This window comes from Podarcis bocagei (assembly GCF_964188305.1).
Source record: "Podarcis bocagei genome assembly, chromosome: 13".
Lineage (NCBI taxonomy): Eukaryota > Metazoa > Chordata > Lepidosauria > Squamata > Lacertidae > Podarcis > Podarcis bocagei.
Genome location: NC_138138.1, coordinates 24,977,105 through 25,001,348, shown reverse-complemented (window position 1 = coordinate 25,001,348; position 24,244 = coordinate 24,977,105). Strand labels below are relative to the sequence as shown.

General features: G+C 47.8%; 2 protein-coding genes and 1 long non-coding RNA gene across 6 annotated transcripts in view; 2 read left to right on the top strand and 1 right to left on the bottom strand.

The window, feature by feature from the left end:
• Positions 1 to 10,474, top strand: part of LOC308570987 (inactive phospholipase C-like protein 2) — a 37,830-nt gene extending 27,356 nt beyond the window's left edge. The window contains exons 3-6 of one of the 2 annotated variants that reach the window (XM_081166150.1): positions 2,522 to 2,731; positions 4,394 to 4,469; positions 5,171 to 5,280; positions 8,105 to 10,474. In XM_081166150.1, coding sequence (XP_081022276.1) covers positions 2,522 to 2,731; positions 4,394 to 4,469; positions 5,171 to 5,280; positions 8,105 to 8,290 — 582 coding nt within the window. In that variant the 3' untranslated portion in view covers positions 8,291 to 10,474. Of the gene's footprint in view, positions 1 to 2,521; positions 2,732 to 4,393; positions 4,470 to 5,170; positions 5,281 to 8,104 lie in introns of those variants that run through there. The other variant, XM_081166151.1, reaches the window with a different exon arrangement.
• LOC308571404 lies at positions 941 to 24,184 on the bottom strand. 2 transcript variants are annotated; one of them, XR_014001390.1, is made up of 4 exons: positions 23,934 to 24,184; positions 19,558 to 19,678; positions 1,261 to 1,369; positions 941 to 1,140 (listed from the first exon to the last, which is right to left on the bottom strand). It is a non-coding gene; the product is annotated as an uncharacterized lncRNA (long non-coding RNA). The 2 variants fall into 2 exon arrangements; XR_014001391.1 differs by having other exon boundaries at positions 941 to 1,369; positions 23,934 to 24,064.
• On the top strand, positions 11,049 to 18,824 carry HCRT (hypocretin neuropeptide precursor). 2 transcript variants are annotated; one of them, XM_081166947.1, is made up of 3 exons: positions 11,049 to 11,957; positions 12,310 to 12,402; positions 17,937 to 18,824. In XM_081166947.1, the coding sequence occupies exons 1-3, from the start codon at positions 11,904 to 11,906 to the stop codon at positions 18,369 to 18,371; spliced, it is 582 nt and encodes a 193-aa protein (XP_081023073.1). In that variant the 5' UTR covers positions 11,049 to 11,903; the 3' UTR covers positions 18,372 to 18,824. The 2 variants fall into 2 exon arrangements, with proteins under 2 accessions (XP_081023073.1, XP_081023074.1); XM_081166948.1 differs by having other exon boundaries at positions 11,056 to 11,680; positions 12,323 to 12,402; positions 17,937 to 18,818.
• Positions 24,185 to 24,244: the final 60 nt, after the last annotated feature.

The window sequence follows — 24,244 nt, the reverse complement described above, 5'->3', positions numbered from 1 at the left end:
GCCTCCACTTCCACACCAGCAGGAGATCGCCATTTTGTAGAGGGTGCCAGGAATTATTGGAAGAGCCCTGTAAGCCCTAGTGTCAGGGCTGGTTCAAATGCAGTCAGCACTCAAGACGCAGAGACAATCAGAAAAGCTAATCAGTAGTATCCTTTGCCTGAAACCCTGGAGAGCTGCTTCCAGTCAGTGTAGACAATGCTAAGCTAGAGCGACCAGTGGTCTAATTCGGCATAAGGCCGAATTATGTGTCCCTATGATATAACAAATCTCGCTTCCACCTGCCTTCGCTTTGTAGCCGTCACAGCCATGAACAGCTGGAGAGCCCTCTGGTCTCTCTAATCCCCCCATTGCCTTCTCTGCCAAGGGCGGAGCTGCCGCTCTCACCCTCCCCATTTGCAACAGAAAAAGCTGGCTTGATTCAACAAAGCACACCTCCCCATCCCGGCTGTGTTTTCCTCTGGGCTGCTCCGGCCAAGCACAAACAAGCAGCAGTAGTTTTCTCCTTCCCAAAGCATTGGAGAAGGCAAGGGGAAATGGGATGTGAGCGCTTGGAGATGCAGAATGGCCATGTGTCTTGCTTTACAGAGGGCAGTCCTCTATTTCAGAGCTGGCTATCTATCATCTATCTATCTATCTATCTATCTATCTATCTATCTATCTATCTATCTATCTATCTATCTCTATCTATCTATCTATCTATCTATCTATCTATCTATCTATCTCTCTCTATCTATCTATCTATCTATCTATCTATCTATCTATCTATCTATCATCTATCTATCTATCAATCTATCAATCTATATCTATCATCATCATCTATCTATCTATCACCTATCTATCTACAGTATCTATATCTATCTATCTATCTATCTCTATGGTATCTATCTATCATCTATCTATCTATCTATCTATCTATCTATCTATCTATCTATCTATCTATCATCTACAGTATCAATCAATCATCTAGCTCGAGGGCCACACTCACCTTTAGCCAATCCTCTGGGGGCCACACTCTTACACACATACACACAGAGAGAGACAGAGAGAGAGCATACAAACACTCACAGGTCACACAGGTTGTGCAGATCAGCTGGTGGAAGTGAGGTTTATTTCCCCCTCTCTGCTCTTCCAAGGGTTGCTCTGGGGAGAAGGTTGTGAAGACCCTGAACTCCCCTCACCCCATGCTCCGTCTACCTCCCCCCCCCCATATTGTTTCCTCTTCCAAAATCAGTGGAGTCTTGGAAATGGATTAGAATTTACCTGGAGACCTGGATCAGGCCTGCAAATTGAGGTTTTCCTCTCTTGCTCTGTCTGAAGGGCTGGCAGAGGACACTCCTCTTTGGTCCTTCTTCTGGATGATAAAAGAACCCTAAGAAGGGAGAACCAGTAGAGGTGGGGGCGCTCGGCATTGCCCATCAACAGTTGGCAACACCTGGGCAGCAGGCAGAGCGGACACACAGCACATCACCTGGGCACAGTCTCCTCCAATACAGTGACATGTATCATGTTTCTGTTTTGCATCTACACAATATAAATTAGCATGTGCAAATTTGATGCAAACCTGCAATCCTCTTTTTTGAGGGTGGGGATGTGTTGGAGAGGCTGTCCAGCTATCTCTGACTCAGCATTCCTCCTAAAGAGGAGAACGTGTGAATGCATTTAAAATAATGAGCTGTAAACCAGGAATCTGCCTCTTCCAGACCCTCACCTAACCACCATTCACACTCAATTTCCACCCAGAGTTCCCTTATTCAAGACTGGTATGAGGGGCAATTAAGACAACTTAGCCGGAGTGCTTTGAGCAGTTCGGAAATCTCCACAAAGTGAAATGCTAAGTATCATTCTGATTGCTGCTAATGTCCACAGCCTTGCCCATATCTTCTTAGACTCTAGAACTGTAGAGTTGGAAGGGACCCCAAGAACCATCTAGTCCAGCCCCCGGCAATACAGGAATCCTGCTCACAGCCATCCCTGGTTGGGCTTGAACCAGCAGCCTTCTGGTTAACAGCCAGATGCACTGCCCCACTGTGCCACCTGAGATCTTATGCCCATTTTAAAGGCTGCGAGAAAAGCGACCGAGGGAAAGCAACAAGCCCAAAGCCATCGGATGAAACTCAGTGCTGCTAGGTACATCTGGGAAGTCCCAGCTACAGGATTGCCCCCTGCGACTGCTGGCTTAGAATGGGATTGGCAGCCCCCCCCCCCACATTCCCATCATGAATAGCACCCCATGCCGTGCTTACGGTGAGCCTCTGCCCTTCCCCAAAGCTAGGAGCTGGGGAGAAAAGTGAGGGGCAGGCCCCACAGTTGCTCTGAGTGCCTCCGAAGCTTTTTGCTACCACATCCACCCCCAGAAAAGAGTCAAGGACCACCAAAAGTTTTGCTCCCTCTGGGTCGTTTTTTTGGGGGGGGCAGGGACCTGTAGTCCAAGAGAGCAGCCAGAAATGTATGGGGCAGGGGGGCCTATGGCCTCCTGGCATGTTGACATTCCCCATCCCTCACCCTCTTTTCCTTCTCCTAGAATGCTCTGGTCTCCTTCAAGGAATTGTGTGGCCTGACGCCGGCAGCCAACATCAAGCAGTGCATCTTAAAGTTGGCCACTTGGCTGCAGCCCAGCGAGAAGGAGAGCCCCCCAGCTGTCACCCTCAACCTGGGCGAGGAATACCCCTCCATGGAGGCCCAGGGGCCGGTCCCAGAGCTCCTGCGGAAAGTGCTTGCTGCCTACGACACTGTGAGTGTAAACTGGTGGGTGGGTGGGTTGAGGCGGGGGGAGGGGATGGACCCTGGGCCTTTGCCAGGGTTATCAGCTGCTGTTTCCTTTCCATAACAGGGTTGGTCCCTCTTTTCTGATCTCCTGGTTTTGTTTCGAGGCCCAGCAAAAATATCAATTTGGGGTGGGGTGGGGTGGGGTGGGGCACACATTTGTGGTGCAAATCTTAACCAAGGGCTCCTGCCCCCGCTATCCCTGTTCTCTCAGTGCAGCACACGTTCACCTTGAGACTCAGATGGAAGAGAGAGTCAATAATGTGCAGTTCTTTAGGCAGCAGCCAAGACTAGGCCCAGTTATGGGGCCTGCACCATAGAGATACAGGGATAGAGTGGCCATCCCTGCACATGCACCAAGTTGTGCCAGTTAAGGGGCCTCATTTCCACGTATAAAGCTTATGTGGAGTTTTAGGTTCTCCTGTGTTGTTTATCCTCCCAAGTGCATGATCAAAATGGAAGAGAGTCACTTCTCTAATGGGTATGAGCATCTCTCCCCACCCTGGCCCGTGTAGGTTTTGTTACATTACAATCCTGCCTGGAGCAAGAGCTGCTTTAGCATTGTGTGAAAACTCCCTTCCTATTCTGTCCTCAAGGGGATTTTAGTACAGTGGTACCTTGGATCTCAAACACCTTGGCTCCCGAATAAATTGGCCCTTGAACGTTTGGAACTCAGAAGTGAGTGTTCCGGATTTGGAACATTCTTTCGGAAGCCGAACATCCGACAAGGCTTCTGCGGCTTCCAATTGGCTGCAGGAGCTTCCTACAGCCAATCAGAAGCCGCACTTTGGTTTCCGAACGTTTTGGAAGTTGAACGGACTTCGGGAACAGATTCCTTTTGACTTCCAAGGTACAACTGTACCAGACCTGGCGCCAGCACATGGCATCATCAGCCAGCTGCTGGGGCCCTGGCAGCAGGGCCAGCCCTACTATTAGGGGTGCCAAGCCTCTTGTCTTGATTGGCAGATTGGCTGTGCTACTCAAGCCAATCCAATATGCACCGGCGCTGTTCAGGTGCTCTGTGGCCAAGCTGGTACTGTGCTTCACTGCTTCAGCCCCTGCCTCCAGCAGCTTCCTGGATAGCTGATTACTGGTAGATTCATAGAATCGTAGAGTCCAACCCCCTGCAATGCATGGATGTTTTGCCCGATGTGGGACTCCAACCCATGACTCTGAGATTAAGAGTCTCATGCTGTACCAACTGAGCTATCTGCCAGGCTCTTTTGTTTGAAGTGCAGCAACCCATAGATCTTTTCTTGGGCAATGCTCATGATAGGCATAGGACTCCCTGATGTGCATTGGGCCTATAGCAAAGGGCTAAAGACACTCCCCACACTAGACTCCAGATCTGGATTGGCGCTTAAGGGCAGAGGCATGTGACTAACATAACGTGCTCTTGGGCCCTAGCAGCTAGAACTGCAAAGACTTTGTCACAGTGAGAAAGAGTAGCGCATAGAGAAGGCCTGGAATCTGTGCAATTACTATCTATCTGTACACACTACCTATCTGTACACACTATCTGTGCATAGTGGGGCCAAGGGCCTCTTGTAAGGTGGGGTGCTTTGCAGGCTTGCTCAGCCCCCACCCCACTAACCACACCTTCTCTCTCTTTTACTTTCCCCGCCATCAGATGATCCAAACAGGCCGCACGCTAATTGAGTCAGCCGATGCCGTTCACGCCAAGATTATCCAGGTGCAACAAGCAGGTAGGCAGCAGAGAATCTGCTATGAAACTAACGAAACTTAAAGCTTCGGGGACCCTGATCTCAGAAGGGCCCCAAAAGCACGCTTAGTCCGCATTGCTTTTTTTAAAATGGGTCTAGTCTATGCGATTTGAGTCACACGACTCAAATCAATTGATTTATTGTGGTATATACCGTATTTTTTGCTCTATAAGACGCACCAGACCATAAGACGCACCTAGTTTTTGGAGGAGGAAAACAAGAAAAAAAATATTCTGAATCTCAGAAGCTAGAACAACAAGAGGGATCGTTGCACAGCGATCCCTCTTGCTGTTCCGGCTTCTGGGATAGCTGCGCAGCCTGCATTCGCTCCACAAGATGCACACACATTTCCCCTTACTTTTTAGGAGGGAAAAAGTGAGTCTTGTAGAGCAAAAAATACGGTATTTCAATAATCCCCAAGTTTTGAGAGTCAGTTGCACTGTTTTCTGTGCACGTAGATGGGCAATGATTTTGGAGTGCTCTGAAAGGGTTTCTTGAACCGCTTTGAAAAACCCGCAAAAGCTGATGACCAGGTGCCATAGTGGGGTGAACGCACAGCCACCCTTGACCCTTGGGGTGGGGGTGTGCTCTTCCAGCCTTCAGGAGCGCAGTCCTACCTTGTCCAGAAAGCAGCAGGCCTGTGACAGGTTGTCTCCTTTGCCTCCCTTTCCACATTTATCCAGGGATGGGTTTTCACAAGGAGCTGCACCGTTTGGAGGCCAAGGAAGGCCTGAAAGGGCGGAAGCTGCAGAAAGCTCTGGAGAGTTTTGCCTGGAACATCACTGTCCTGAAGGTAATTAGGAGCAGCACTTGCTGCGAGGTAGGATTTTCTGGGACAGGGTCTCAGGGCCAGGACTTCAGCCACGGGATGTGAGAAAAGAGAAGTTTGAGAATGCAGAAATCCCCAGTCAGCCAAAAAGCTCGCTGGGGGACCTTGGGGCAGCCATTACCTCTCAGCCTATTATTATTATTATTATTATTATTATTATTATTATTATTATTATTATTATTATTATTATTATCAATTACCCTGCCCATCTCTGGGTTGTCCCAGTCACTCTGGGCAGCTTCCAACATAATATAAAAACACAAAAACATCAAGCATAAAAACACGCCTTCAGGTGTCTTCAGAAAGTGGTATCATTGTTTATCTCTTTGACATCTGATAGGAGGGCGTTCCACAGGGCAGGTGCAATTACCCAGAATGCCCTCTACTTGGTTCCCTGTAACTTCTCTCACAGTCAGGGAACTGCCAAAAGGCCCTCGGAGCTGGCCCTCAGTGTCCGAGCTGAATGAAGGGGGTGGAGATGCTCCTTCAGGTATACAGGGCCGAGGCTGTTTAGGGCATTAAAGGTCAGCACCAACACTTTGAATTGTGCTTGGAAACGTACTGGGAGCCAGTGGATTAGATGTAGTTTCTGAGTCACTTTCTGTGTAGAGCGCAGTGGTCCAAGCGGGAGATAAACCAGAGCAGGGACCTATTGCCCAGGCGGGGTTCTAAGGATAAAATGGGGAAAGGGAGAACCATCTACAGTTCCCACTCTAAGCTTTTTGAAGGAAAGGTAGACCATAACAAATAAGTAAACAAAATACTATTGCCCTGCGGACGTTTTCTTCCTGGGAGATTTTTGTTGGGCTCGCAGCATTCAAGAAACGCAATGATCTCTCCCTCCCCATGCATTTCAAGCTGCAGCTCTAGGGGGTTTTTTTTGGGGGGGGGGTGTCAAAAGCATTTGTGCATTGAATGCCACGTTGTGTTTGGGCCACAGACTTTCTAAAGAATCTAAAGTGTCCGTGGTCCGGTGGTGAGCAGGCACTGCCACCTGGTGGGCGCTGCATGTTCCATGTCCTTGCATCTTGATCGTCTGTTGCTGTTTTGAAAAACATGAGGGCTGCTTAGAGCTGTGCTTTCCTTCAGTTGCTTTGGTTAAAAGGGGATGCTGATGGCTTCTCTCCAGACGGCTTCCTTGCTGCTGATTTCCCCCAGTGCATGACATTGTTGCTTAAAATCCAATGGTTCAGTGGTAGAGCAATCTGCTCTGCACACTGACAGTATTATTATTATTATTATTATTATTATTATTATTATTATTATTCCCAGAGCTTTAACACATCTTTGATTACCACCACCCTTTCTAATACATATGAACTTCCCCTCCATCCCTTCATGGTTTCCTTATTTCCCCTTATCTTGCTGCATATTATACCTAACACCCCTCTTCAGCTTAGCTTAATATCTAGATGGTTCTTCACTGCAGTTCACAGTTCAAATCCTACTTGCAAACTTATCTGACTTTTATATTTCTTCGTATATTCTGTGAAAGGGTTCCACTCCTCCCTTAACACTGACTTCTCCTGATCTCTTAATTTTTGTTAGAGACTGAGAGTCGTAGAATCATAGAATTGTAGAGTCGGAAGGGACCCTGAGGATTCTAGCCCAACCCACTACAAGGCAGGAATATGCAACTTTCCCATGCAGGGACCGAACCTGCAACCTTGGCATTATCAACACTACACTCGTAACCAACTGAGCTATCCAGGTCCCACAATCAATCCCTGACATCTCCAGGTAGAAACCCTGGAGAGGCACGGCCAGTCACTGTAGACAGGACTAGCCTAGGTGGACCAATGTTCTGACTTGGTATAAGGAAGCTTCCTATGCCACTAGCTTGGTCTTATGCTCTGATTTCTGCTAATGTTATGGCTCTCTCTGTGTGTGTGTTTTGCAACTATAATGGGCAGCTTTTTGTTTAGGTTTATTTGCACTTTTCTCATTAAAGCAGCGTAAGAAAAGCAAAAGCAGTGAACTAAGTCTCTGTTGTGATGGCTGAAGTCTTTGTTGTGTCAGAATGGGATGAAAGATTTGCCCCTTTACCAAAATGTGTCAACAAAGGAAATTACTTTTTTTTAAAACAGGTTGAGATAAACTTCAATAACAACAACAACAACAACAACAACAACAATTTATTTATTATTTATTTATACCCCACCCATCTGGCTGGGTTTCCCCAGCCACTCTGAGCGGCTTCCAACAAAATATTAAAATACAATAGTCTATTAAACATTAAAAGCTTCCCTAAACAGGGCTGCCTTCAGACGTCCTCTAAAAGTCTGGTAGTTGTTTTTCTCTTTGACATCTGGTGGGAGGGCGTTCCACAGGGCGGGTGCCACTACCGAGAAGGCCCTCTGCCTGGTTCCCTGTAACTTGGCTTCTTGCAGCGAGGGAACCGCCAGAAGGCCCTCGGAACTGGACCTCAGTGTCTGGGCAGAACAATGGGAGTAGAGACGCTCCTTCAGGTATACTGGACAGAGGCCAATACAACTTCCATTTGCATCAGTATGATTCATTCTCTTCATGTGTATTATTTTATAACAACTCCTTTTGCATACGATGGGCACCTTTTGTGTTTATTTCAGTGACGTTGCCCAACGATAATACATTGTAGGCAAGTTGGCTTCCTCCCTCCCCAAAAGGAGAATTATTAAGCAGCTGAACTTGTCAGGTTACCTTCAACACCGTAGTTTGCCGTTGGACCTCTGGGTGTGTGTTTTTCGTTTTCTTTCCTTGACTCTGTGACCACCTTTCATCACCTCTTCAACTCTTCCATCGCCCACAGGGCCAGGCCGACCTACTGAAACACTCTAAGGCAGAGGCACTCGACACACTCTGGCAGATCCACAACGCCGCACAGTCCTGTGGCATCGGCCGGAATGGCGCAGCCTCCCCCGACCTCTTCCGCGGCCGAGCTCTCCTTGATCCCATCCCGGAAACCGAAGGAGGCAGCGACACCGGATCTTGCTGACTCGGAGTGGCCCCGAATCCTAGGGAGGGCAGCGGACTTATGGACAAACACAGAGACTCGGGATGAAGCGTGGCGGATTTCTATTTTTATTTTTTAAAAATTGACATGAAGCACAGTTTTGTCTCCAGCGTGGGGAAGTAGCTTGAGGTTCTCGCCAGTCTACTGCCAAGTCACTATGCGCGTAACAACCGAGGCTCTCTTTTCGTAAACAGAGTGACCAACCCCAGACAGCAGATGGCAGTGACAAACAGATTTGACCGTAACCTGTGGGAAAACCTCTCCTGCACCAGCCTCTTTGGTCATTCCACATTGAAGACATGCAGCTTCCCCCAAAGAATCCTGGAAACTCTAGTTTGTTAAGGGTGCTGGCAATTGCAGCTCTGGTAGGGGCAAACTGCAGTCCCCAAGACTTTGAGGGAAGCCACATGCTCTACATGTATGGTGTTGGTGTGATCACTGAAACAAACAGGAGCCTCCATGTTCCTTGGGGTGCTTCCATTCTTTTTACTGAGGCTCCCGCGAAAAACCAGCATCGGCAGAGGCCTCTTCATTCATTGGACCAATAACCAAGCCTGGCCCAGAAGCTTTTCTATAGGGGCTCAGATAGGTGTCAGCTGAGCTGCTGTGGCCCATCAGTGTAAAGAGGTGGTTGTTCGGCTGGCCTTCTGCAGTCAAGTCAGTTTACTGCCGGAGGCAGAGCAGCGAATGAGCTGAGTTGAGCAGTAGCCAAAGCTAGCCAAATACTGCTGTTTTCTTTGGCACCTGAGCCAGAAATTCCCACATGAGTGTCTTCCCCTCTCTGTCAGTAAAAATACAGCCATCATAAATCAAACAATCTGCTGTCCTTTTCCTGACACCTGAAATCAGCTCAGGTGGCTGCTCAGTGGTAGGGCCGGCCCTGCTGGAATTTCATCCTTTTGGACGGAGGCGGGTGGCACCTCAGAGGCTGAATCCCCTGCCTGACATTTCATGAGGTCTTGGGTCAAGGTCTGCTAGAAGCACAAGGCCCTAAGAGCTGTGCATAGGATCACCTCTGATCCTATGTAGCGCCCCCTGTTGGTGAGCTGGCATGTTATTTGACATGTTATTTGCCATTGACATGTTATTTGGGTTGTGACTAAAATAAAAACAGCTTCTCTTTCTCTCCGCCCTTGGAACTAAATTCACTAGCAAGAGGAAGGCCAAACTCAGATTTTGGGTACAGGGCCACCTGGGAATTGAGTGGCTCACAGCTGCAGAGCAAGGCTTGTAGCTGTGGGGTGCTGGAAGAGACTCCCTCAGGAGGTGTGGTGGGCTCCCTGCTGGTAGTATTTAAGCAGAGGGCCAACTGTCAGGGATGCTGTGACACTGAGATTCCAGGATTGCTGGGGTGGTCTGAATAACCTCCAGGTTGCCTCCTTCCAACTTGAAATATTATACAGTTCTGTTGTCTGCTGGACACAGATCTTCCTCAGGGCAAGGTGGCAGTGGGGAGGGAGAGGGCTAGAAGACATCTTGGTATGTCTTGTTCTCCCCCACCATGCTTTGAGGCTCCTAGTTAGAGCTGAAAGGACAGGGAGGACTACATCTCGAACTTTCCTCTCTAGAATCTGGTTGTAAAACTTCAAATGGTTGCATCAAGTTAAGTCACACTCAGAGTGGATCCACTGAAATCAGCAGAATTAATTGAAGCGTTCCAGTTGATTTCTGTGGGTCTACTTTGAGTATGATGTAGCTGGATGCAAACCAAATTTTATCCTCTCCTGACTGGATCCCCCCCCCCCCATTATTCCCAAGTTATGGAATATTGTTGGATTCAGGGTCGTGGGGTTTGTTTGTTTGTTGGCCAAAAAGAAAGCAAGGCTATAAGATTGTAAATCTAACAAGAAGATCATACCATCTTGAAAAATAGCACGCAGACCTTAAAGCTTGAGTTTTCAAAGTGTCCCCTAAATTCACATTTGAAAACGTTGAAATTTGAAATATTTTGCCAGTCTCACAGATATTTGTGCAATGGTGTCTTCTGGTTCCTTACATTGATCTCTCTCTCACTTTTCCTTGTTTTGGGGGTGTTGCTGAGTGGGGGGGGGGCATAGACTGATGACTCCCCAGCTGGGCCCTGTTCCCCTCATGCCAGACCTGGAAGGCTTCCTCTAGGATTGTGAGGGATGGATTCTCTTGACAATAAAACCTGAGCTTCTCTTCTGTTCTTTCTGTCTCTTTTAGTCATGCCCTCACAGCACTTGGAGAAAAGCAATGGGGGCAAGGAAAAAGGGTGAGAGAAAGGGCTGAGCATTCCCTCCTCACCCACCACTTCCCTCTCTTTAAAATTTCTGATAAACATTTATCTCCTGGTAACTCAGGTGTCTACCAAGCAGAACCTGTGTCCTCTAATACATGGGCCAGGCATGCTGCCATTGTGCCTGGATAATACCCCCTGTTTCCATACTATCTCTTATCAGGATCAGTGCCCTTTTTGGATCTCTCTTTGAGGGACATCTTACCTCTCCTCACATCTCCCCATTGATGGATTTGCAACTTCCAAACATACCTGAATCTTGCTCAGTGTGGGTATGGCTTCTAGTGCAATAAGAGTACAAATAGAGTGGGGGGCAGGTGAGACCGGATCTGGCCAGCGGGCCAGATTCCTGATTCCACACGGGCCATAGCTGTCAACTTTTCTCTTTTCTTGAGAGAAATCCTATTCAGAATAAGGGAATTTCCCTTTAAAAAAAGGGAAACGTTGACAGCTATGACTGTGATGGGTGGGTGAGTGAGACTGCCAACCTCTGCTCAAAGGAGCTTGCCAAAACTACCAGTCTGCTGATCGGCACTGACAACAAGCCCTGCTAGCTACAGTGCAGCTGATCCCAGTTGTTGCTACAAGTCCCATTTGCAAAGGAACAATTGAGAGCTCGCTTTAAGCACCCAATAGTTTCCCTGAGGTCTCCCCTTTCCCTGCTCCACACCTGATATTATGTATGAATTCTGATGTGGGGCAGTTGGACATGGTTTGGGAGAAACAGTTGTGTGGTCAAAATGGGGGCCTGTACTAGGCTTCGTGAGGCCTGCAGGCCGGAGGTTCCCCACCTCTGCCTTAAACAGATGCAGAAAGTTAATGGGGCTACTTGAAATGGAGAGGAACATAGAATGGGATTGCCTGCTTTTTTCCCTCAGAGGATTCCTGTACCGTTAAGAGCAGCCTGAGACACAATAGTTTAGTCCACAAATCTCACTTTGGCTTCATGTTCCCTGAAAGTCCCATGCGAGGCCTCTCTTCTTCCTAGAGCTGGGGGTGGGGGGTGGCAGGTGGGATCCTGCAACCCCCGGGCCAAATTTGGCCTCCCTGTTTGCTCTGTGAGGCTGCTTCAGGCAAACCTCCCCACCTGCCCTACACCTGACGTCATACAGGTAAGGGTGGAGTTTAGCTGAAAGGGACTTTGGTGCCTGCACATCACTTCTAAGCCACCACCAACTAGGAATTGGATTCCTCACCTCTGGGCTAGGCCAGGAGGATGGGTGACATTGGGGTGCTGCACCCCCCTGAAACCCAAGTACTGGTGCTGTGTACGCGTGCAGATTGGGGGTGCCATATTCTCTGAGTCATGTGCCCCGTGTGGAAGGAAGTGTGCCAATGCCATGTGCCAGCGAAAAGGGCACCGCTAGCTTCTGGCTCCATGTTTTTGAGGTAATTAGCCTAATGGGCCCATGCTAACAAGTGCGGCTCCTCTCATTATCTCGGCCTAGTCGTTGGCTGCCTTTGTGGCTTGTAAGCGGCTGTCTGGTTCCTCAGACGTCCGTGGGTTCATTACTGGAGAGGGAACGACAAAGGCGGGTGGATGTCTTGGCTGGTCTCCAAGAGACGGGGTACAAAAGGATCCTTCCTCTCTTTTCTGATCCACTCTGAGGGGTCGGTGGGGAGACAGTTATTTTTGGCATTGCCATTGGAGAGGATGTGTTTGTGTCACGTATCATGGGAGCAAGTGAGGTACCTGGGGCCTACGTAGAAAACGGCCCTATAAATTGACCGCTTCCTCCAGCTTTTCCTTACAGCATCACCCCTGGAAGGTCATGACACAAGCCAACTTGTCGCTTTGAAGACAACCAAGATTATGGAGAGCCGGAAGATTAAGGTAACTGCCCTATCACACTCTCTAGATGAGCAAACCTGGGGTGGGGGTGGCGGCAGCACAATGTTGAGCTGGAGATGCATATCTCGGTTGTCCTGTTCCTCTCTAGTTGGGCCAAGCCTTGGAAGATAACATGAATCTGGGGTGAAGCTAGGAAACGCTCTTAGAATGAAGTCAGTAGATCGATGTACAAAACCAGTTAAAAATAGAGGACTCGATTTCAAACTTGAGTGTCACGGAAGAGTGCTGTGGAGCTCAAAAGCTTCCATCAAGCTAATGGTGCAATAGAAGACACCATCTTGTCACCAATGTGAGGTTTCCCCCTCATGATTTTCTACTACTGCTGTTGGAGAGTATTAGGAGCTGCATGGAAAATTAAAGAAAAGCAATGCTACTTTCCCCAGAGGGCTTCAGGCTAGTTTAAAGGGATGGGATGGAGGGGAGGTCCAGGTTGGGAAAATGGGTAAAAGGGACAAGTTATTGGAGTAAAAAAACAGGGGAAGTTTGGATGGTTTCAAGAAGGACTTTGTGAGGGTGGTGGTCTCTGGTAGCTTGCACTATGGGACAGAGAAAGGGGAAATGCCCTGGGTGTAGAGAGAGGAAGCAGTAGGGGTAGTGGGATGGAAGAAAAGCAACAAAATGTGAGCACAACCAGTGTGCTTGAGTGGAACAGGTGTGAGAGAACAAGGATGTGCTGTGAATAAGAATCGCCGGTCCAGCGGTCGAGCACTTCATCTCTCAACAGCGGCTGATCCAATGCATCTACGGTATGAAGTTCACAAATGGTCATGAAGACAAAAGCTCTCTGTGGACTGTCATCAGCATCTGATTCAGTGAGGTTTACTGGTTCTGAGCATGAGGTCCCATTTCTCATGGCTACTAGCTGTTGACAGACCTCTCGTCCATTGGCGGGGGGGGGGGAGAGCTGTAGCTCAGCAGCAGAGCATATGCTTTTTCATGCAAAAGGTCCCAGGTTAAGTTTAAAAAGAAGCCCTTTTGGCGATAAAATTCCATCGGTGGCTTACACATCGTTCTGTGTGATTTGTTTCATTTCATCTGTCCTGAATGGCTGCCAATCACTAGGTGAGCTTGTGTTTTCATATTATGCGTAAGGGATAATGGACACTTTCTTACACTGTCTATAATTTTATCATATATTTGCAGTTGGCTTATTTAGTATTAACAAGCCCCAAACAGGTTACAGTGAGACCGAATCTGTGTTTGTTCACAGGTAAGCCCTGTCGATTTATGGGATTTAACCCTTTCCTCCCTCTGGTTGTCCTGAGGAAAGTTTCTCTTCCTATGGTGTGATTTTCCTTTAGGGATAAATCCTCCATTGCTGTGTGTGCGTGCAGCCGTGTGTGTGTGTGTGTGTGTGTGTGCATTTTCAATGCAAATCCAAGCTTCAGAGGAAGTTTATTCCTCTGATCTGCAAAGGGGGAAAGGAGGGCTGCATTCTCTTGATATGCCTGCTGAAATCCCAATAAATATTTTCTCAGACAGCTGATGCAATTTGCATTAAAAAAATAAATAAATAAACCTGCACAACATTGGTAAATTCAAAGACACATTGGACATCATGTTTAGCTTGGCCCTTAATGACTTAAGATCAGAAAACCTGACATCCACTTCCACAGGCAGAGGCAATATGACTCCAAATGCCATTTCCTGGGAATCGTGGGCAGGTGGGAAAAGTGCGGTTGAGCTCAGGTGCTGTTTTCGGACTTCCCCTAAGTACTTGGTTGGCCACTGAGTACAGGATGCTAGACCTTTGACCTGGCTCGGGAGTGACATTATGTTACGATGCTCTCAAAACCAAAGTTTAAAATTGGACAGAACGGCTGCCCAATGATCTGATTTAAAAGTGTTCGTAATTTGTACGTGGGGAACACTGCGGCTGCGAGTGATGACATACGTACTTAGTTACTTAATATATAACCCACTTATAATTGTTCATTTTTCACTGAGTGGGAGAACATCAGTGCAGCATAGTGGTCAGAGGGATGGACTTGGACCTGGAAGACCAGGGTTCAAATCTCCACTCGGCCATGAAGCCCACTGGGTGACCTTGGGCCAGTCACTGCCTCTCAGCCTAACCTACCTCACAGGGTCATTGTGAGGAAGAAGAAGAGGAGTTTGGACTTGATGTCCTGCCTTTCACTCCCCTTAAGGAGTCTCAAAGCGGCTAACAACCTCCTTTCCCTTCCTCCCCCACAACAAACACTCTGTGAGGTGAGTGAGGCTGAGAGACTCCAGAGAAGTGTGAGTAGCCCAAGGTCACCCAGCAGCTGCATGTGGAGGAGCAGGGAAGCGAACCTGGTTCACCAGATTACGAGACTACCGCTCTTAACCACTACCTCACACTGGATTAAATGAAGAGAGGAAGATGAACCATATACGCCACCTTGAGCTCCATGGAGGAAAAGGTGGATATAAATGCAATGAAGAAAGAAAAATAAAATAATATTTCAATATGACTTACGAGTAAAAAATACGATAGGCTACCAACGGAACTGCTCTCACTTCGATTTGAGTGGCTGGTGCTCTGTGGGGCTGGTAGGGTGCAAGATAGGGAGGCCGACAGTAGGGGGAGCCAGAGCCAAGGGCAGGCACAATCTGCTTGTTTTAGTTTCATCCCGGTCCTCTTCTCCCCTGCTGATTACTACAAAGGCAACACAGACTAAGGAGGAGAGGAGGGGGGAGATGTCAAGGCAGTGCCACCCCCCCCCCAAGAAGGCAGGCAGGTGGGCGCTGGATGAGGGCAGACTGAGGCTGGTGGGGCAGTGCCCCATTTGCCCTAATAAGTCCTGCCTCCACTGCTTGATCTGTTGTCTCTATGCTAAATGTATGTTTCCCCAGAAAAAAACTTTGGATAATTGAAGTGACCCATTATGACAACGTTTTCATCTCTGGCTGCCCCCTTGCTGTCTTTCTGCATCTCAAAGATCACCATCAAGAGTTTGCATCCAGGCAGGGGGGAGGATTATAATAACATCCCTACCACTCTACTGCTTATGTTTGCTTGTTATTTCTGCAGAGACTGACTCTCTGAAGAGGTTTGTTTCCTTAAGAGATTTCTGGTTTATTGGACTCTGTGCCCTCTTTCATGAACAGAGCACTACTCCCACCTGCAAGCACGACTTGCCTTGCCCTCTCTGTAACACATGATATGCAGGGGTAATTGCAGTCTACTGATTCTGCTTGATAGACCGGGCTTCTGATATGCTCATTATATCTGCATTCTCTTTTAGCGCCAGGCAAAAAAAATCCCTCCTCTGAAGCTTGTATTTGCATTGGGAGGAAATCTCCCATTGGCACCAAGATTATACTATTTGCATTAAAAAACAGCAGCAGCAACCACCCCGACCATTAAATGCAAAGACACGTTTTCACTTAGTTTGGCCCTCAGATGCTAATTTGTAGCTGCCTATGAAAGTTATCCCAGTTGATGGCTCAGTGCAGGCAGTAAAATCTATGGAGCAGATAACTTGGTGCTAATTCACCTAATCTTTGCTTTCAGGCTTTTCACATTAGTAGCTAAACCTTATATATTGCTTCCCTTTTTAAATGCCGCATGTGTATAATATTTTCTATGACCCTTGTTGGACTTTCTGATTTGCATTCATTCATTTTTATGTTTTGTTACCAGCTTCTATTCAGCCCCCGCTTTGAGGGCATTTGAATATTTAGAGCATCATCTCAGAGGGATGAGTCCTCAAGAAAAGAATAGTGCCTCTTAATTTCCCCTAGTTTTAAAGCCGCTCTGCAATCTTGTTGTGTTTTGAAATGCCAAAAGCCTTGCTCAGCTTTAGTTCAAGTGATGCCTGTCTCTTCAGTACAGGCTCCCCTTGTCCAGGGACTACCAAATCCAAATTTCAGAGGGCTTCTCTAAGCCTTTTTATTGAGAGTTTGCTCTGATTTGCTTGCCCAAAGCTTGCAGAGAGATTAAACTATGCCTGGTCTTCATTTAGCTTTGTTCTGATGTGTTTGTGGGGTAGTTTTATGACAATGAGCATTCGTCCTGATTTGTTTCTGTGTGGGGATGTTCCTGTGTCTTCCCAGTAATCATTAATCCACCCTGCACCCTAAAATACCGTATTTTTTGCTCTATAGGACGCACCGGACCATAGGACGCACCGGACCATAGGAGGGGGAGAACAGGAAAAAAAATTCTCCCCCTCTCTGCTCAGCGCCCCTTCAGCGAAATGGCAGGAGAAACGGAGCCCCTTCCATTTCTCCCCCCCCCCCACTGAAGGGGCGCTGCGCAGAGAGGGAAAACTGTGCAGCGCCTCTCCAGCGAAGCGAAGCCTGGAGAGCAAGAGTGATCGGTGTGCACTGACCCCTCTCGCTCTCCAGGCTTCAGACGGCTATCCGCAAGCCTTCGGAGTGCAGCGGGAATTCCCTGTGCTCTGGGGGGTTCAGGCGGCTTCGCGTTGCTATCGCTGAAGCCAAGGAGCCTGCATTTGCTCCATAGGACGCACACACATTTCCCCTTCATTTTTGGAGGGGGAAAAGTGCGTCCTATAGAGCGAAAAATACGGTACATGGTTTTGGGCACCATGAGTGCACTCCTCCCAAAAAGTGTCTTTGGGCTCTGTGCTGTCACATGGGTCATGTGATTTGTGCAGGAGCACAGACAGGAAGACACATGTCTCAGTTTTGGGTCTCAGCATGTTGGAGGGTACGGTTTAGGAAGCTGACTTGTACCAAATCAGACCATTGGACCACCTAGTTCAGTATTGTCCTCACTGACTGGCAGCAGCAGCTCTCCAGGATTTCAGATGGGATGGTGCTGGGATTGAACCTGGGGACTTTAGGGTGCAAAGTTAACGTTCTGCCAATGAACTCATAGAAGTGCAGCTGAGAGGGGAATTAAAGAAAGTGAAAGAAACTTTCATACATGTTTGCAGTAAGGTGGGTTTTTTTGGGGGGAGTACCCTCATTTCTGGCATTATAATATGTATTTAATTTCCTTAAGATGATAGGGTTGCTATTTTTAATACACGTTTACAGTCATGTTAACCTCCCAAAAAATATAGCACTGTTATTCTAAAACTCTCTATCGTCACAGACGAGAAAAAAAGTTTAATTAGGAGAACCCTAATGAAAATGTGGCAAATTCCAATGCCAAAAGTATAATTTAAACTTATTTGGCTATTCCTACACACCTCATAGTTCTGGTTTGATGATTAAGCTGCCTTCTGGGAAGGGGGCATCACTGGCTCAAGACATTTTGCAAAGCAGTACCCGAGGCCACCCAAGTTAATTTGACACCTGAGGCAGAAAAATCCTACAAGCACTTCTTCCTCCCTGCCCCCGGCAATAAAAATATAACAATTAATTGTAATTATGATGCATGAAGTTGCTAACAATTTGCTGTTTATTCACAGCCATGCCAAAATCTGCTGCTCAAGGCTGCTGCCTCACTCTGCCTAATGTTAGAACCGGCCTGGCTGCAGCTGCTGTTAGGTTTACTCTGGAGGTTCAAATCTTCCTCTCATACTGAAAATTGCTGACTCATCTTCATACCCCTCCAGGTCCAGAGAGCCACCTTGCTGCTCCTCTTCTCCTTGCTCTGCTCCACCGCCGTGACCAAGCAAGCCGTGCCAGACTGCTGCCGTCAAAAGAGCTGCTCGTGCCACCTCTTTGAGCTGCTGCATGGCACGGGCAACCACGCCGCCGGCATCCTCACCCTTGGCAAGCGGAGCAGCGCCACAGCCACCACCAAGGCCTTCCAGAGCCGGCTCTATCAACTCCTGCACAGTTCAGAGAACCAGGCCGCTGGGATCCTCACTATGGGCAAACGAGCAAGTGGATTGGGGCTGGGAAACACAGAGGATGTGCCTGGCAGCAACCGAGTAACGCCAGCGCCATACTCTGCAGGGCCTGATCCAGCCATGGGCTGCCTAGCACCCCTTGAGAGGGACTTGCCACCTGGCCCAAAGATGGGTGCTTCAGACACCATTTACTAAGGCTGTGCGTATGTCTCAGCAGAGGGGTGAAATTGCAAGAAGCCACCTGAGCACCTTCTGCTTTCTATCATTGCCGCTGTCATCTGTCCTTTAATGCCAGGCAGCTGCTAGGTGCTGTCCCGGAGGTAACAGCGACACGGTCCTTCCCCTTGTGTAAATAGCTCTTTTCAAACTTCTGTCAACCTCACGCTCCTCTTGTGTTCTTTTCCAAATAAAGCCAGCTATCATATTCACTGCCATTCTGTCGGTGTCCGTGTGAGAGAGATGCTGCCGGCATGAAGAATGGAAGGATGCCCTTTCTGGATCAAACTGAGCATCTGTCTAGTCCAGGAGTAGGAAACATTCAGACTGGGAGTGGATGGGCTGAATGTGGCCCTCCAGGCCTCTCCAGCTGGCCCTTGGGACTCTCACCAGGCCACATCCATCCCTAGGCCACAGCCTCTCACCACCCATGTAGCAACCCCTGTTTGCCTGGCTAGGATGTGTCTTTGTGTGTGTGTGTGTGTGTGTGTGTAGAAACTTCTTGCTTTTGTGTGGTTGTGCATTGGTTGTGCACTTTTTGTTGAGATTTGATTAGATGCTAGGAGAGGCTATATTTATTAGATATTTTCCTTCCTTCCTCCTGTTTGTGAGAGTTTAGCAGAGTGCCACCCCTTTGCAGCTTAAAAAGGAATCTTAGATTTAGCTTTTTAGTGTTAATAATCCAGGATCCTTTAAAGCAGACTGGATTTTCCTGGCATTGGCCCTCCAGATGTTGCTGAACTCCAACTCCCGTCATCCCTGGCCACTAGTCATGCTCGCTGGGAATGATGGGAGTTGTAGTTCAGCAACCTGTGGTTGCCAAAGGTTCCCTACAGCAGAGCTATAAATCTGAAAAGCTGTGACTAAAACCTTGCCTGTCATCAACTCACTAGCTCATCCTAGAGAAGCCTCATTGTCCCCCCCTCAACCTCCCCAATCTGCAATGTTTATAATAACCCTGAGCCACCTTACAGGGTTGTTGTAATGATTGCTTCAAGATAATACTTTTAACATTTTGAAGAGCTGTATCCATGCTGAATCATATTGTTTGTTATTATCAAAGGACTCTGCTCACTGACTGATTTCCACCTGAGATCAGACATGCAAAGTACTGTATGCTTTGAACTCTCCCTTCCCAAATGTGAACAGCATCAAAGGTACTTGCCAGAGCTCTCCTCTTATCAGGCACCTCAAACCCTCCTTGATGCTCATCAGCATCTCGGCTTCCAAAGCTGCTTTTGGCTGCTCACACTGGCAGAGAAAGCGCTGGTGATTCCTTTGCCTTCCTGTGTGAGAGAAAAATGGTGTGTGACTTATCTCAGTGGTAGAACATCTGCTTTGCTTGCAGAAGGTCTCAGGTTTAGTCCCTGGCATCTCTGGGCTAGAGAGACAAATAGCCTGACTCTGTATGAGGCAGGTGTGTGTAGCTTATGGCCCTCTGGATGTTGCTGAACTAAAATGCCCATCATCCCTAGCCATTGGCCATGCTTGCTGGGGCTGATGGGAGTTGGAGTTCAGAAACATCCGGAGGACCAAAGTTTCCTCACTCCTGATTTAAGGCATCTCCTTCCTTTACCTTCCTATAGGTCCTAGGACATTGAGGACCTCCAGAACTAGAGACAGGCTAGTGGGTGGACAGCTGTTTTTGAGTAGGTGTTGCTCATGCTTAAGAGATGAATGTTCACTGTGTTTGAAAAGAACACCCCCACTAAGATCAGATATTATTATACGTACCCTCCAACATTTCTCTGATGAAAATAGGGACATCCTATTCTATTATTATTGTTATTGTAATACCCCACCCATCTGACTGGGTTGCCCCAGCCACTCTGGGTGGCTTCCAACATATATAAAAACATCATTAAACATTTTAAAACTTTCCTAGACAGGGCTGCCTTCAGATGTCACATAACTCCATACCCTCCAACATTTCTCCAATGAAAATGGAGACTTCCTAAGGAAAAGCGGAACATTCCAGGATCAAATCAGAAACCGGGACAACTTCTGTAAATCTGGGACTGTCCCAGGAAAATAGGGACACTTGGAGGGTCTGAATTATCCTGATGACCTTCATCTGGACAAGTTACAGAAATGATCATGGCACAACAGAAGGAGAAAGTAGTAGCATGTATATATACCTCATCTAATTTGGAGCAGACCTGAATTCTGAGCTATAGCATTATTGCCTATCTAGACAATGGTCTGGGGGCTGGAACTGTATTTTACCAAATGACTAAACCCAAGGGTTGACATAAATCTAGAAGGGCTCTTCACTAAACCCACAAGCCCCAGCCCTGACTCCTCTCAATTTTAATCAATTTAGCCCTGCTCCCCACCTTCTAAAAAACCTAAGAGGGGTCATCACCAAAAAAGTAAAGAGGGTCACCAGACTCTCTAATACCCAATAATAATTCAAGCATCAAACATGGGTGGATCTGAATAGACCAAGAATGGGGAAGCTAAGCCCCGTCCCCACATGTTAGACTACAACTCCCATCATGCCTGAACACTGGCCATGCTGGCTGGGGCTGATGGGAGCTGAACAGCAAATGGAAGGCCACAGGTTCCCCGTTGCTGGGATAAGACAGCATGAAGAAACAAGGCCATGCACAGCTGGAGACCACTGGGCCGCCCTCCTTAGAGGCACAGAGACACAACTGGAGAGGTTCTGGTAAGGGGGGGCTATGAGGGCCTTTGAATTAGGGGTAGGGGGTCTCAAACCATATCACTCCCACGTAGCCTTCTGGAACGGTAGCTAAGGAGCCATCACAAAAAGCTGGCTACAGGTCAGGGACTTGGGTCACATTCTGGACTTGGGAAACAGTGTTTGCTTCACTTGAGAGCCAGGACAAGGCAGTCTGGGCTTTTAAATCCCTTCTTTTAAAAGCCTTCTGATGCTCCCCACCTGGGACTTCTTTTGTAGCGTGTGAGGGCTGTGAGAAGCTGAGTGTGCTTCCAGGAGTGTGCAAGGCTTCAAAGTGAAGGGAAAGTAGCAGGAAAGCTGCGGTTTAAATGAGCTCAGGAGTAAATTACTTGAGGCGACTTTTCCAGCCAGATTCGATCTCAAGGCCTATACTCGCCTACCCCTTTATTAAAGTCTACAGTCAGAGGCAGCTCTTTGGGGTGGAACTGGGACAATTCCTCTTCTAACTGCTTATTTCCTTGGCCGCTGGGAACCTGCCTAGGACAATAAGAGTTCTTCCATCACTACCTGGGTTGAACTAGAAGCACTTGCCAAAGGTGTTTTTGTTAAGCCAATGTCATTTTCTTAGAAAGTACTACTTTAATCACCTTTGATGCTCCATAATAGGCCGCTCTGCCCTAATGGGCCAGGAGCATAACCTCATCTGGGATAACCTATCTATTAAACAGATGCTTCTATCCATCCATCACTGTCTGGCCCTATGTCCACGCTGCTTGGGCAAATTCACTGGCTTGGCATTGGTCGGCAGCCAGGGGGCAGTGTTGGCAAAGAAAGCTGGCAGCTCCGGCTGCAACGAATCTCTTTGTTTGAGCGATTCTTTTGTGTGTTGTGTTAGGGCTTCATCTCTCAAAAAAGGAAAGGTTAGGCGCTCTTTGTTTGTACACAGCCTGACCTCTGGAACTTGTAACCCCCTACCTTTTAGGGGCTCTTTGTGTTTAGCAGTAAGGGGAGGACACTTCGCATGTGCTCAGCGGTACTCTGTTCTTTACTGCTTCACACATCGCATGACTGAGCCCCGACACAAATTAAGTTCTGGGTGAATCTAAATTGCCCCACCTGGAATTATTCTCTTTCTCTGCCTTCCCCCATTATGAGCAAAACTTTGCACATGCTCAGAGGTATTCTCTTCTTTATTTCTCCACACATTACAGAGCTGAGCCCTGACACAACTTAATCTCAATCAAGACACCTGAAATTCTTCTCGGTCTTCCTCCAAAACACCTCCACTATCCTCAGTGCTGCTAATTAAGAAGTTGATCATTTTAACAAGCAAGGAGCTGGAGTTCAACACTACTTGAAAGCCACTCCTTTGATCCTTGAACAGCTGCTGCACAAATCTCAGCTTCATTACAGGGCCAGGAATTATTATGATTAATATTGTTTATTAAAGTAAATGCTGCCCTTCATCAAAAGGGTGGTTCACAGAATAAAATACAAGATAAAACACAAGTAAATAAGACAACAAAACAAAAGGTTGCAGCAAAAGAAAGGAATTTGTTCGCGTCCAGTTATACTTTTATATGCATTATCTGGGGCTGAATCCCAACAAGAAAAAATAGCTAGGACGGCCATATCTCAAGCTAAACTCTGATTCTTCTTGGGTTTATTAATCTGTTTAGGTCCAACTCTACCTCATTGCCAATTTTCACCTTGATTTTGCCTTCTGAACCAATTAATATAAAAAATTGGGGACTCTCCTTTGACCAAATGCTGTACACAAAGGTAGTGTAAGGGGGTCACTCTTCAGCATGTAAGGTTGGGCATTTGAAACAGGTTTGAAACAGGCTCAGAATTAAGCCCTGGCTTAGAGCGCCCTCTGAATTCTGCATGTGGCCAAAGGCACTCTCCTCTTAACTGTAGCCCCTCACCTGTGGTTGAGAAATACCCTTCAGGGTAGGGAGGTTGTTGGACTCTTGACTCATATCAGCCGCAGCCAGCTTGGGCAATGGACAGGGAAAATAGGAGTTGTAGTCCAGTGGCATCCGGAAGCTGGCAGGTTCCCAATCCCTGCTACGTGGAAGGAGACAAACGGAAAGGAGAGGGCAAGTATCCTTCCAGTTTAGCAGGTATACAAGAACATGACTACAATTGCAAAGATCCAGAGGGCTGGCAACCCCTGTTGCAGCAAAATCAAAGACACAACAGTGGAAAGGACACATAGTCCAGCCCCTTGTGCAGGGAAATCTGCTGCTACTGCATCTCTGAGAAGTGACCCTCCAGCTTCTACGTGAAAACTCCTATCCAAGAGTCCGACAGCACATTAAAGGTGAACAGATTTTATGGTGATACAAGCTATTTGCTGATCGGCTGAGTCCACTCGGGTAGGAAGGGCTTAGGACCAAAGTACCATACGGAGCACCTGCTCACACACCAACCTGCCTAAGGTGCAGCCTCGACAAAAGGAGGGAGAAACTTCTTCTCTAAGCGATGGCTTCCCAGTGGTGACATTGCTCCCCCAGAGAGACCCGGAGCCAACACCTATACTCTTTCAGTCCCGGGCAAAGACATTATTTGAATTCTCTCAGGCATTAAAATGGGGTTTTTAAAAAATGTGCATTTTTTCTGTTTCCTATAGTTTTATGTAGGCATCATTTTGCTTTCCTGAATTGTCCTGGGCATAGCAGCCAACTCCTCGAAGCCTAGGTGCCTTCCCCCCCCCCATAAAATATATGAGGGAGTCGTCCCTCCCCCCATGTTGATAGGAATTGCCATTCAAAAGGTTGCGTGCACTTTGTCTTGTGATCAGTTATGTGAGGTAGGGCTTACCTGCCCCCCTCCAATATTTTATTCAAGTTGGAAGAGGAAGGGAAGGGAGAGGGAGGGAGGGGAAAACTCACATTTGTGTGTGTCTGTGGAGTACAGAAGTTTAAGAGTCTCCCCTCAGCTTTTTCCCGCGTCCCTCACACTAGGCCTAGGACTGTGCCCGTTCGGACAAGGCCGGGGCTTGTTAGGCGCCAATTGTGTTTGTGCGTGTGCGCGCGCGCGTGTCTGCGATCTGGGCGGGATCCCTCCGGATCCCTCCTCTCCCCTCTCCCCAGCGCTGCTCGGCGCTAATTGTACGGCTGGGATTAGCAGGAGGGAGCTGACAGCCGGGAGAGAGAGAGAGGCAGGGAGACAGCGAGGGAGGCTCGGGCAGCTGCCTCGCCTC